We start from the raw sequence: 14,790 nt of genomic DNA, 5'->3' as shown, positions 1-14,790 counted from the left end.
GCAGTTGTATATACTCGACTGCACATATTTTTCCAAAGATTAAGTGGAGCATTTGGATCTCCCACTTTTGACAACCTTTGACGTACAGGTGAGCAACTGAATGTAATCGACTCGTGTGTGACTCTGCATAACCTATTCGGTTTGAGATCGAAAATGTATTTCCTCAGCTGAATGTACTTCAACTTTTCCATCTTACTTCTAGATGTACCAAAAGTTTCAAATTTACTTGAATATGTTAGCAGTATATGAATTTAGAATAGACAGCAATAAAGGTAGTGGGCTGTATATTCTGAAGCACATTTGCACACACAATACACCATTTCATTCTATTTCATGGTAGGTATATTTGACAGGATAAAGGAAAAGGATTCTTCTCGATTACGAGACTTTAACTTAAAGTGAAGTGAGTGAGATGGGTCGACGTAGTAAGGGAGTTCGATAGCTTGAATCGAATTATCTCTTAGTACGCTTGTCATTGCTCTCTTAGTTTTGTCACTTACACACGGCTTTCACGGACTGGAACCTTGGCTCCTTAGGAAGGAACTTCTGCTTGGTATACACTGACATGTAGTCTCCAAACACGAACTTGGGGTAAGAGCTCGAGTTATGATTTTTCTCCTGTTCGGCCCTCTCCATGAGCTCTGGTGCTGGGGCAATTGTGGCCTTGAGGGACGGGTTGTAGAAGGAGGCAATGGATCTTCTGTTGCCATTCGGGTTGGCTTGGACCCGGTGCCAGACGCTCTTGTACCTCCCATTGCTGAGGACCTCAACCTGGTCCCCGGTGTTGACCACGATTGCGTTGGGCAGGGGCTGGACGTCAATCCACTGCCCGTCCTTGAGGATCTGGAGGCCCCCGACCTTGTCGTCCTGGAACAACAGGATGACGCCTCCGGCATCAGTGTGGGCCCTCAGGCCGTTCACCAGCTCTGGGTGTGGGCATGGTGGATAGTGACTCACCTGATAAAGAGATAAACAGATTGCCTGGGATTCAGTTTTTACGGTTACATGTAACGAAGTTTTGTAGCTTGAGAATTGGCGTTACTAGGGGATTTTTTGGGCTAACCTTGGTGCCGAAGAAAGCCTCGCCGGAGCCGTTGAAGGCCTTCTTGATGAAGCCTTTAGGCAGGCCTAGGTTCTCATCCATCACTTCCATGACCTTTTCCGCCAACTTCTTCAGCTCTGCGCGGTACTCCACCATGGTTTCCCTGTCCCAGTCGAAAATGAAATGAGTTGAGAATGGGGCATTCTGATGTTAATGATCAAAGCAAACTACGTATAATGAATGGACAGGCGTACTTGAAGCCGGGGGTGTTGACGGCCCATTCGGTGTGGTCGAAGAGAGTGAAGACGTCCTCCCAGTCGACGTTCTCGATCCTCTCCTCCTCCTCACTCTCATTCTTCTTCTTCTTCTTCTTCTCGACTAGCTCGGTCAACATCTTCACAGGCGTTGACTTCTTGAAGTTCTCTTCCCTCTCCAGCTTATAGCACTCGGAGGCCACCTTCTTCACCCTCTCCAGCAGCTCCTCTGGTATCCCATGGTTCACCAGCTGTCATGTACACATCATTTTTACATTAAGTTATTCCATCATTTATTATACCTTACTGACCCCAACTCGTATCGTTCTCTAACATATCGTACGAGCTAAGTAGAATTATGCTAATGTGTCAGTCACCGAAACCCCGATGGCATCCTTGTTTCATTGGTTGGTTGTGCTGAATGCAGTATTGACCAAGAACAACATTGCCTCTATAGTTATTTGTTTGAAATGTACTTCCTGGTCTTTGCTGGGGTAATGTTAAGGTTTCGGGGTTGGAATTAAGTTCGATAGCTCAAGATATGAAATTTCACTACATGAATAAGAGAAGATAAGTGAAATCTACGTATCGACTAACACGCAAAATAGTTACCTGAAAGAAACCCCATTCTTCACACACATTGGCAACCTGAGCCATAGTCTGAGCCCTTTTGGCACCATTGAGCTTCGAGAAATCGATCACTGGAATCGCCATTGCAGCTACCACTCTCTCTCTCTATGAATAAACAAGCTTGCAGGACAGATTGAACAGTTAAGAAGAGGAAGAAAGAAATTGGCTCTGTATGCTCTCTGTTGGGATTAAACTCAAACTCTCTTTTTGGGATGACTTCACAGGGAGATGGGCTCCCCCTATTTATACTAAACCTCTCCCACCTTCTCGGATGTCAACTCCCCCACTTAAAAAATGAAAATTTAAATAATTAGCCAAAGAGAATAAATTTAATTAATTATCTTTCTTATCAAAAGCAGACCCTTGATATTCAGTAACATCTATGTTACTTGCTATTTATTTCGGACAACGATCATCTGTAGAGCTACAACTCAGATTTAGAAGTAAGTCAACGGAACCAATAATCAAATCGAAACTGTTTGTCAACCGGTGGTTATTCATCATCGTAGTATATATCACATAATAACACCCACTAAATATTTTCTCGCCCGTGTAGGGTATTGTATTGGACGGTGACTCAATTGTTTTCTTTATGGACAAAAATATTGCCAAAAAAAAAATGTGAAAAGTCAATGCTTGCTTGGGATGTAAAAATGGTAACCCCCAACATGAGCACTCAACCTCAGGTGATGCTGTCCATCTAATTTTTCAAACTATATATTATTTAATTTATTTACTTATTTTATTGCAAGAAATTACTTGTGCACCTATCATCTGTTGCCACCTGTGCAGAGGGAAAAAAACCTAATTATATAAGTGATGTTTTTTGTTGCACCACACACACCAGAAACCCTAGATGATGTGACATTGGGAAACCAACTAATGTTTCCCAACAGGATGAACTCAATTAGATCACGCGGAAATGTCCTACAAGAACATATTAATTAATTGATCGGAAAAAAAAAATTCGGATTGAGATAGAATATTTTAAATTAAAAAAAAATTACATAATGAGATGATCATTTCGGAATATGAAATTCCATTTATTTAGTATTTTTTATTGTCATCATCATTATTATTAAGACGACGTGATGATTGCTTGGTGTCCAAATCTCTGCCGACTATATCGTAATAATTGCTGATCGACGAGGCCCCAATGTCTAGTAAGTTGTAGCCCCCAACGCGTTTAGACATATGGAATTCTCTCTATCTAAAGTGATCGGCTTCCTCTTTTACAATTATAATAATAATAATTCCATTTGATTAATCAATTATTATAACTGGGAAGGTACTCAGATTTGTAGGCACGGTTTGTGGGTTAAGAAATGCAAAAGCTCCACGCCTTGATGACTTTGTCCCCATTTTCTTTAATTTAAACCAATAAAAATTGTTTAATATATAATTAATGTTAATACTTTTGTCAACTCTCTGGAAAGAAATTTCGGCCTTCATTCACCTTCACAATTAATCAATACATCCCCTTCCATCGTCTCTCAGATTAATTATCAACATCAGTTGTTGCATCCTTCGAACTGTTTTATATACATATATAATGTCCATATTACCTTATTCAAAAAGTCTCGTGAACTCTGCAGATAGTGCGACCGTTTGTCCTGGAAGTTCATGCAACGGTTTGAATAAGATCAACGCAGAAGATAAAAGCCTATAGTTTATCGATTATAGCGTAGTAAAAAATAAAAATAACGCCAGAAATAATTAAGCAACAGACATATATATATATATATTTATTTATATATGTACACACAATATACATCATCTATATAGAAGACGCGTATTTACTATTTATAAATACTTCTATGTGCAGACAGAACACCAACATATACACCTGTATATATATATATATATATATCAGCTTAATTATTCCCACATGGGAGGCTAATCTAATTCTAAGAATTTGATAGCCACCGAAAAAAATTATAAGAATTGGATTGTCATTTTCCTTTTTAGGGAGATATATACATATATATGATCTGTAACCTCATTGCTTATGCTGTTCACAAGCATGACACATGCAGTTCGGTTTCTGATATTATTCTGATTTTTGCCTCAACCCACCCGCTTCACATCAGGCCCAAGGTTTAAGGGCACGTGGCATGTGATAGATCATAATTTGCCACGTGAAGATGGATGTTGAGAGTTAAGAATGAGTTAAGTCCCACATCGGAAATAAACCTAGCGGAATTTCACATGAGCTGATAAATTGTGGTACCCGATGAAACTTAACTCATTCTTAAGTCTCAACACCTGTCCTCACGTGCCACAAACATGATGTGTAAGTCCACACACGTGCTTACGGAAACATAACAAATTCTGATACCATGTAAAATTTTACTAGGTCTATAAGATATTAGACCCATCTCCATCCAAAAAATTCATGCTAATAGGCTGTGAAATCCAATTTCTTAGAAATCCGTAAATTTCTCTTTAATTTTCCGCGTGAGATAATTTCTCTCGACACTTATATATACACAATTATACAAGTATATGTTTGTATATTATGCGCACCACCTTGAGATTACAAATCAGATCAAATTTCAACCATATTTCTCTCCGTCCTTGCTGTACTGCGTGAATGCACAGTCATATATACAGATATATACGTACATTTAGAGTATATTTATTTCAATTTAATTAACTAAGTGTCGAAAAATTAGTTATAAGTTAATTATAAAGAAAAGTGAATAGAAGAAATAGAAAAAGATAAAAAATGAGGGTCTAAAATACTTAATCATTAATTGAAAAATCACTTAATGAAATAAGTTAAAAATTTTAACTTAATGAAATAAGTAATTTTGGTGCTATATGCTATTCACTCCTCACAAAATTTTCTCATCCTCATTATTCCTCTCCACCTCCTATAAATTTCATCCCTTAACTAATTAAGTACTTAACTTTTAAGCACTCAATTTACCAAATACCACCTTAATTCCAATGATTGATATTTCCCGAAACATTAATTTGGCTGAGCATTTATCACTAATTGACTCATCAGATTCTTGGATTTGACGTGCACATAATTAAATATAATTCTTTATTCTGGTCATTTATAGAAACTATTTCTGCTCAATTAATTTAATTACTAATATTATAATATTTCGTAGATAAATTATTATTAATGACTTGCATAACTCTCTGACCTCCTAAAGGTAATAGGTAATTTGAGGACACATTGTCATATATATATGCTCTTTTTATAGATTATGATGATGACAGTGACAATTACAATAATAATTTTTTTATCAGTTTTTTTGGGTGAAAAGACTAAATAGATATAGGTTTGCACGTTTGAAAGCAACTTCTTCTATAAAAGCACAATAAAATTAAATAGAAAATTGAATAGGTGAAATATAAGGTTCAATGTACGGTTACCTTATTCCTTAATCTAATTAAAACCAAGAGGTTTGGTTCGATTTTAATCAGAATAGTGCATCATATCTCTTATTAGGTGTAAGAGTCTCATTTATAACAATAAAAGAATTAAATGATAATTTTTAAATACTATAAAGAATATATTATTTTTATATCAATAATTGAGACTGTACTTCTCCGTAAATAAGTGTCGCCAGCTGCTTCGATGTTCTCTTAAGGCCACGTTGCTTCCCTCCCATATAATGAGAGAGAGAGAGTGCGCAATCTTTTTTTTAATGGTATAATAATTTGTTATAATAATGACATGTACTTACCAATGTTTAATAAGCCCGTTGACATAATAATCTGCTCAATAAATTAATTAATGAAAAACCAAAGCTAATCATTCCCTTTCCCTAATGTTGAGACATAACCGAAGATCAAATGTGACCGTTGATGATCATTAAAGGATCAAATAAACTAAGCTTGTTTTCTTTAAGATAAATTAAGCTTTATTAATGTGGATCAATTCAAGTGGTTCGACGTTGATTCATTTTAAATAATGTCTCGGGTTCGAATATTGTGAATGGAGAAATTTCACGTTGTGAGAGATTTACCTTTTAGTGGGCCATCTTAGTGGGTTGACGCGGCTCGAATTGAATTACTTCGGATTCAGTGAATTTTCGAAGAGCAGGGTGCACACTGAAAAGAATTAACAACTCTTTTCCTTTTTTTTTTGGGCGAAGCCAGCCTAAGCATGATTAATTATAGGAAGTTGTCAACATATGTTGAACAGAACATGGGTTCCTTGGTCAGAGGTCAAACCAACTTGTTGAAGAAAAAGTATACATGCAGAGTCACATACACATATTGCACAACTATTAATGCTTAATTTTAAAATGGGCATAGAAGGTACAATTCAACCATTATAAATAATAATCTACCGTACCCATATGATATCTCTCCCGATGCCATACCTATATCTAGTCTCAATATGCTTGATTAATATTTACTTTCAATATCTATGAACTGAAGGAGGCTCAATAATCACACGAACTATACCAAGTTGATATTCATGGTCACCTCATGGACCTCTCTCAACTATCGTATTTACATTTTCATGCAAACTTTCAAATTAATTCAGAATCTCTGAACAAGACTTATGTATGATGAGACTTGAGAGCATCACTTTTCACTTTTTTCATGGCAAAATATTTCTCATGTAAATGAGAGAGAACATATATGTATATATATATTTCGTTAAGTTTATATTTGATATTAATGGATTCTCAAATGCAAAAGCGAAGCTAAGCATGGCTAACCATATTTGAAAACCTACACAATTAGACACGTACAAAATTGTCGAGATGGAAAAGATTGTGACTATAATTTAAAACAAATTAAAGTTACGAACAAAGTCTTAATGATGCGTTTTGCCTTATTACTTTCTATGAGAATTTGTGTTATTATCATTATTGTAGGGCTTTCGTAGGTTTTAATTAGTATACAATAATCCACGTAAAAGGGTCATGACCAAATAATAACCTATAGACTACAACTTATACATTCATTATAGCACCTCATTCCAAACTCATTGTAAATCCATTTTTACCCAACACATCAATCCTGATACGAAACATGCATAACGACCCATTCTCGAGATACATTCAACAAGCTTAAATTATAATTAAATAAAAGTAACAAAACCTTCTCGATTCTAATTATATGTTATGAAAGGCAACGAATTGAAGGAGGATTCATCCCCTCAAGACGCATATTACATATACACATATATGCATGTATATATTTATAAATTTATATATAGTTGAAGATGTGAGAGGCCTTGAAGGAAGTGAAATAAGAGTGTAAGTTCATGCATGCATGCATGCATATAGTGTATATAGCTTGGATGATAAATATTTTAAATTCCTTTCTTATCAAGAACTTCAATTTAATTTAACTTCTCTTCCCTTCTTTCTTTCACATGGTGATGATGAGACTCTGATGAGTAATTATAGATTTTGTCTGCAAGTCACACAACATTTGTCGACAAGAACAGATAAATGTGGTCTAGGATGCCTGTACCATATGACCTTGTGGGGTTTGTGGTTTATGGTTATCGCTGTCTTGAATCATTCTTTAATCAAATCTCTCTTATTCAAATATATATACATATATTAATTATATATGATGCATGGAATGTGGGTTAATTTGGAGATGAAACAGTAAATAAATTATGACCAGAATTTGAAAATGATACTTATTGAAAGGTCATGAGTCACTAAACTATAAGATAGAAAGGCAAAATAAAAGGACGAGTGTATTTTAGAAAGAAATTTGGAGAAAAAAACGTAGAGGATATCATACTTTTGCATATAATATTTAAAGTTCTTAGCATCAGATTACCGAAAAAAAAAGGTTCTATTTGTTCCTACCAACTACGTAAAGAAATTCTCATCAAATTTTATTTAGGTTTATTCATAAGTCATTTCGGCATGTTTGGGATTTTCTATTTATTACATCACAGTGAGCCAAACACAACGATGAGCGGAGAATGTAGAGTATGGTGAGACAACGAATGCTGAAAACGAACGTATAATGTAAAATTTTGAAACTATAATCCGGTGCAAAAAAAATAGGACAAACGAACATGTTGTGAATGGCTAACTCGGTTGAGACTGGTGGGAGGCAATGAAATGTCAAAAATGTGCGATAAAGAGAAAGAATTATATATATAGTAATAGTGTGCGATCAGAAGTCACGAGCCGAAAAGATACGAGAAAAAATCTCGAGGATACAATGGTGTTTTTGGAATAATAAAAATTGAAAAAACATCTCAAATTTTTATATATAGTATAGATTGTATAACCTGTATTTACATTTAAAAAGGAGGATACTAATTCTAGAATCCACCAATTTAATTAATGGCAAAGAAAATTTCTTCCCCCTTCATATATATCGAGCATGGCGCTCCAAATATTAAACGTGGTCAACAAATATAGCATGGCCACCTCTTACGTTGACACATTCAATCGGTTCTTGGAATACTCAAAAAGGTCATTGCAGAGGTAACGTACCCTGACTGGTTAAGCTCGTCAGATTTGAATGTATACATTATATATAACAACTTAATAGAGCATACACGTCCCCAGTAATTGTATACATGCATGTATGATGAATACAAACAAAGCAATAATATTATGTCCCTAAATCTATATAATGTCATGGAAGGCAATTAGCTAGGATTGACATCGATGGCTCAATGCCATGGTGTATACTGTATAGGTAGCAAGCAAAGTCTCCGAGGAAAAGAAAGGGAAGATAAACATTAATCGGTATAATTATTATTCATATCATAACCGCAAGGTGTGTGTGTGTGTGTGTGTGTAAGAGGAAGATCATCAAAAGCCTCAGTAGTCCCTCGTTCGAACTTTAAAATTCACCATAATAACTTGCCTATGATTGTGGTAGATCCAACATGGCATCTTATGCTAAATTTGGTGCATATTTATATAGTTATTAGTTCTTTTGCTTTATCAAGAGACAATCATGTCATATTATTAACGGAAAGAAAGGAAAAATCATGTCAAGATATATAAAAGTGCGTATTATATTTGTGTGGTGTATTAGTGTCTGAAATAATATATATATGATTCCGTTATATAAAATTGATCAATTACTTGAAACAGAAGCTATACTATATATATATAATGAAGGGGTTTGACCAATAATCTCGGTTTTTTTTTAAATGATCTTCAGACTTTCAGTTGCTTAGATAATATAAATTAATTAATTATTTAAATTGTATAATGATGGAGACTACTTTTTAGTTAGAAGAGATAACTACCACATAAAACGGGTACACAATGTTTCTTGTATTAACATGCATGCGTGTCCCTCATATATCGCACATTATAATATACATGTCTTTCTGCAAAAATTAAAAAACAAACTAAAAAAAAACACTAATCGCAAGGCTTGACACTTCATACGTGATTAGAATTTATAATACCGATCAATGGATTTACGACCATGCCAGTCAAATGTGCATAATGTACACAAAGGAACATAAAATTTTCGCCTCATATTATATATATATACTCGTTAGAAAGTATGTAAATAGTGTTGTATATGAGTCGGTAATATTATTTCTTACTATGAGCACTGATAATGTATGCGCATGGCACATCCATTCTTATCTCTCAATTAAGTGTTACATTTACGTATTTATAGTAGTTGAATTTTTCCACACAGCGGGCTATGCGAATGATGTTTTCTAGCAATTTTTTACGGGATAGTGAAGCTCAGAATGTATGATAAATATTCTGCTCTAAGATCTTTTGATCTTTCAGATGAAAAATAGTATGAATTTTCTTAGTGGCAACTTTTATTTATAAGATCATATATAATATTCATATTTTAGAATATGTTTACAGTTGAAATATTAAGCATTTGTAAATCATTCCATGTACATAATTAGTTTGTCTTTAAGTTTTGGATTTTTGGAACCACGTAATTAGTTTAATAATAATTGATAAAAAGAGAATTCTAAAAGTCTCTCTATAATATCATTTGACCTTATAATTTCCCATAAGATGATGATATATACACAATAACATGTTGTATGCTCTTCATGAATTGGATGGAATTTTTTAGAACATGTTTAATTTTAGAGAATTGATTTTTCATTTTCATTTCTATTTTTATACTTCTTTTCTAAATTTATTTCTCCTCAAAAGAAGTATAAAAACGTGTTTACTAATATTAAGTTAAATTTTTTTTTTGCTCTGAGAACAATTGAGAAATACTTTTAACAGGTAGTAATTTTATACATAGTAAATTTTAACCTAAATCATGTAAATAACAATATAACTCGATTTTTCCATTTGAAATAAAGCAATATATATGTATGATAAGTTGCTATTATAGTTATTAATACATAAACTCACCTTTGCAATGACAAAAGTCAATAAAATCTTCAAGCGAGTTTGGCTATGATGAACTAATAAGAACCAAATTTAAATTTAAATTGGAAAAAAGAGATTTGGGGAAAAAATTGTGATAATGTTAGAGTAAAATATTAGAGATAATCATCATTTAAAGAAATCAATTTATAAATAGAAAAGCAAATGAAAAAAGAAAGTTATAAATTAGAAGATAGAAATGAAAACAGTTAATTAAGGGAAAAGTAGAGAACTAAATTTTTTTTTTCTAATTCATATATAAATATGAATAGTGGAGAAGAAAATTTTCTTAATTTTTTTTTATTTCTTTATAAGTAAACACATTTTTTTTTTCAATTTTCAACCTTTTGAATTTTTTTTAGAGTTTAATGCACTTTGCCCCCCTTAGGAGAGTTTGGGTTTGCCTCCTATCCTTTAAACTTTTGCGGAACACCTCCCAACTTTACCGGAAAATAAACAAGATGTCCCCTCAACCAATTTCCAATTAAAATTTCAGCAAAAAAAGAGCACATGCCACTCACACGTCAAAATAAAATGATAAAATTGTCTTCATAAATTAATTACCTAGAAAAAAATAGAAAGCAACTGAACTAGAGGGAGAAGAAAGGGGCATCGATCCCCCACCCGCGCCTTCTCCCCCGACGAGCAAAGAAGCCTGCACCATCTCCGGTTATAGCGACCCATCCTTCTCGCCGACGAGCAAAGATGCCGAAGAAGTAAAAACAAAACGTAATGAGATGATAGGGTGAGGGAGGGAGGGAAAGGGAAAGGGAGTTTGACAGACATCTCAGCAGAATCGAAGCAGTTGATGCCAGAATCGAGGGCTTGGTCGAGGAGGTGGAAGGACTGGTGGAGGGAGTTTTGCTCCCCGAAGGTCATCGTGCGTGCGAGTGAAAAGGAAGAGTTGAGTAGAAGAACAGACCATGTCCATGTGAAGCGGAAAAAAAGTAGCCATAGGGATGGATAAAGATTGAGTACTTAAGCAGAGCTTGGAGACGGAGAGATTGGGGGCGAGGTAAAAGAGAGGAACGGACATCGGATTGTCGGAGCTGATGAAGACACAATAGGAGCAGCAAAGTGTTTAATTGACGGGATAAGGGGAACTCCTCAAGGAAGAGGAAGGAGGAGGGGGACAGAGAAAGAGAGGGAGAAGTGAAGCGCCTTTAATTCATAAATCAGTGGCTATACTCGACTCGTTCTCGCATTTTCACTTGCATGGTTAGAGGAAATTCCGGTCCACTTTAGTTCACGGCTTGCTACGTACCTTAACTGCTTGTTCAGATTGCGGGTTAAAAAGGATTATTATACAAACTCGTATTACGACCACCCTTAACTCATTCAGTCTGCTCGTATTACTTTCATGGTGCAAAGAAGCCTGCACCATCTCCTGCTGCAGTGACCCATCCCCTGCTTCTTTGCTCGTCGGGGGAGAAGGTGCAGGCAGGGGATTGATGCCCCTTCTTCTTCCTTTGGTTCAGATGTTTTTCTATTTTTTTCTAGGTAATTAATTTATGGAGACAATTTTACCCTTTTATTTTGACATGTGAGTGGCATGTGCTCTTTTTTGGCCGGAATTTTGATCAGAAATTGGTTGAGGGAGCATCTTTCTTATTTTCCGATAAGGGCAGGAGGTGTTCTGCAAAAATTTGAAGGTTAGGGGGCAAACTCAAATTTTTCTCGTAGGTCAAGGGACAAAGTGTATTTAACTCTTTTTTTTAAGAAGTAAAGAATTCTCCATAAATAAACATGCTTCTTCCTATCGAGGAAGAAGAAAGCTATAATTGTGTGGCACAACATTCATTGACCCTATGCTATAGATCGTTGATATTTTCATATATATATATATATATATATATAAAATGGTTGAAAACTTGAAACTTTTATTTATAGTAATTTTGCGAGTTTATACATCCTAAAAAAATATATGTGTGGTTATTATAATCAAATAATTAAAGATATGGCTTTCTCATCAAATTTAATTTATATTTTAGTTCAGGAGTTCGACATAATCCCTCCATTCAATTGGTAAAGAAAATAACCAGTCATTATCAAAAAGTTCTCATGCATATATATAATATATATACACAAATATTTATATATATTTCCTAAAAAGTCAACGAATATTTAATCTCTTCACATTTTTCATCAGCTTCAATAGTTTTGTCTGCATACTTCTATTTGGTAGGTTTAATCAAAGCTTTCTGATGTGACATTGCGACTCTTCAGATTTGTAATCACAATCTTATATTATAGATGTATTCATCTTTGTATACGTCAAGATGTATTAATTTGCAATAGTATAAGTATATTTTTGTTTATTGTTGGGAAATACAACCCACACTAATATAAAATAACCTGATAAGAATTCGAATTACCTCGAGTAAAGTATTGAGTCAATCCCAAGAAAAACACGGGATTGATCACGTAATGGGCCGCCTACACGAACGAAATCAAACAAAGCTCTGGTGGTGGATCCTCACTGCGTATCGAGCGAGAACCAAATACAATCCACAGCACAAGTACCCTCTCACATGAACTCTTGCTAATAGGAGCACGGTCACCCGCACCACTCAAAACTCTCTCACCCTGGTTTTACACTTTCCAAAATCTCTCTAATGCACACACGGCCCTCGCACAGTGTAAATGGCCGCATATATTGTCTGCCAACTGACCCATTAATCATGGATTAATGGCCAAGAGATTATGGCAAGGAGTTACAGAAATCAATTTGTGTAACCTCTATCTTGAACACCCATTAGTCTACACTCTTAATAGGAGAGTAATAGTGGTCAACACCCCATCAATACACGTGAGAGAGAGTCGGGTTTGAATTCGAATCAGGTTCCGTATTCGAATCGGGTCGGAACAAGTTGGTCGGGTTCCTCATGTCGGACCAAAAAAATCCTACGTTTATATCACTAACTACATCAAAGAGCCTACCTTATTGATCCAACCGTTTCAGGTTTGATCATCGCCGACGATTTGATTTGTTTGATGTGATCTAATGTATGTATACGTACGTAAAGGCATGTTTTTTCGACCGCTCTCGTTTATGATCCAAAAGGTGGACCCACAACTTAGCTAAGGAACGTTATTATGTTATTCTCAATGCAATAATTTAACTCATGCAGAGCTAAATGTAATTAGTACACGATATATCCTCACTAGGCCCATTATTTATAATAATGGGCTTCATAATATGTATGAAGGCCCAGAAGATGCTAGGCTGAAAATCTTAGAAGGCTTTCTCTGAGGCCCAAAATTATGACACCACGGACACCCAAAAGCCCATTTTCAAGGAGGCTCATCAGTGGTTATGGGCCGGGCTTTTCATCTTCCCGTGCTCATTGGAGGCCCAAAATGGTGCAACATTATATTTTTGGACAATAAAAATTAAGGGATATATTACTCGCCGCAATTTCGGGTGAAATATTTAAAGTTACTTCCTTTTCCAACAATTACACTTTCCGAAATTTGAAATTGTATTATCCTTTTTATAGGAGTCGATGCTATAATTTTTTTTTAATGGTACAAGAGGTCAAACGATCGATCGGCGTAACAACCTCCACAAGGCGTAACCATATGAGCCCAAACTTCACTGCAAAATATCCGACTTAAGCTATGACTACACTAGGACCTGAGGGTCTGGACACGTCACCATGACTCCAATGAGGTATCGAAGGAATACCACAAATCCATAAGTCTATAATTAGATTACTACTATTGCAAACAAATTTGCAAATCGGGACCTTCCCTCTTATTTGTTCTCATTGGTGATGGTGTAGTTTGTTATTTAGCCTTCTTCCTTCCTATTCTTCTTATTACTTTATATATATATATATATATATATGTATAAAAGCTTTTTGGATAAGACTTTTTATAAAAGTTAGCTTTCTTTTTTCATTTTGTTTTTCCCCATTTTCATTTTGCTGATAAAGTGTACAAGCATGATCGACTTTTATCATTTAATTTTATAATATATGCACACAGACACATATATATATTTATGTATGTATATATACATTTATAGCAGTTGTGTCGTTAAATGTCACTATAATTTTTTTTTTGGTGAACTAGAAGCCTAAATTTTTATTAGCAAAAAAGAAACGTAAATTTGCTGCTTAGTAAGGCCATAAAAATTTTTAAAAAAATTAAAAGAAAAAAACAGAGAGTGAACGGAGGCTTTTCGATAAACAGTTTACTATAATTAAATGACCGCTCTTTCGCGAGACATTCTATTATTTGCTGGTTATATGTCAAATTTTTGTACAAGTTCCTGTATATATAAACAAAAGCTCCAAATATGTTTTCATGCATGTGTCCAGTTCGTGAAGACGGTAATCATCGAAATGGAATTATTCAACCAAAAAAAAAATCAAAATGGAATTGAAATTTCCTTCGACTATACTCTTAGTATATATCCAACCATTTCTCTGATAAGTTATATCCAACCATTGTAAGGGCTTATAACATCCCATGATCAAATGTGTCAACAGCACATCTCAAATTGAAAGATAGAAGCACTAAGGAT

The 14,790-nt window shown here is 34.8% G+C and overlaps 1 protein-coding gene across 1 annotated transcript; it reads right to left on the bottom strand.

The window, feature by feature from the left end:
- Positions 1–259: 259 nt before the first annotated feature.
- Positions 260–2,151, bottom strand: LOC116203130 (1-aminocyclopropane-1-carboxylate oxidase 5). Its single transcript, XM_031534790.1, has 4 exons — positions 1,909–2,151; positions 1,297–1,547; positions 1,064–1,205; positions 260–957 (listed from the first exon to the last, which is right to left on the bottom strand). Exons 1-4 carry the CDS (start codon positions 2,008–2,010, stop codon positions 493–495), a joined length of 960 nt encoding a protein of 319 aa, XP_031390650.1. The 5' UTR covers positions 2,011–2,151; the 3' UTR covers positions 260–492.
- Between the last annotated feature and the right edge of the window lie 12,639 nt (positions 2,152–14,790).

The sequence above is a fragment of the Punica granatum genome, chromosome 4, assembly GCF_007655135.1.
Source record: "Punica granatum isolate Tunisia-2019 chromosome 4, ASM765513v2, whole genome shotgun sequence".
In the NCBI taxonomy this organism is placed as follows: Eukaryota; Viridiplantae; Streptophyta; class Magnoliopsida; order Myrtales; family Lythraceae; genus Punica; species Punica granatum.
Note: the sequence above shows the minus strand (reverse complement) of the source record. Positions and strands in the feature narration are given on the sequence as shown.

What these genes read in the sequence shown, in the direction of transcription:
- LOC116203130 (XM_031534790.1), bottom strand. Translation starts at nt 2,010, where the DNA reads ATGGCGATTCCAGTGATCGATTTCTCGAAGCTCAATGGTGCCAAAAGG. An exon ending in AAGAATGGGGTTTCTTTCAG is followed by an intron (nt 1,548 to 1,908) that starts GTAACTATTTTG and finishes TGTACATGACAG; the next exon opens with CTGGTGAACCATGGGATACC. An exon ending in GTCAACACCCCCGGCTTCAA is followed by an intron (nt 1,206 to 1,296) that starts GTACGCCTGTCC and finishes CGACTGGGACAG; the next exon opens with GGAAACCATGGTGGAGTACC.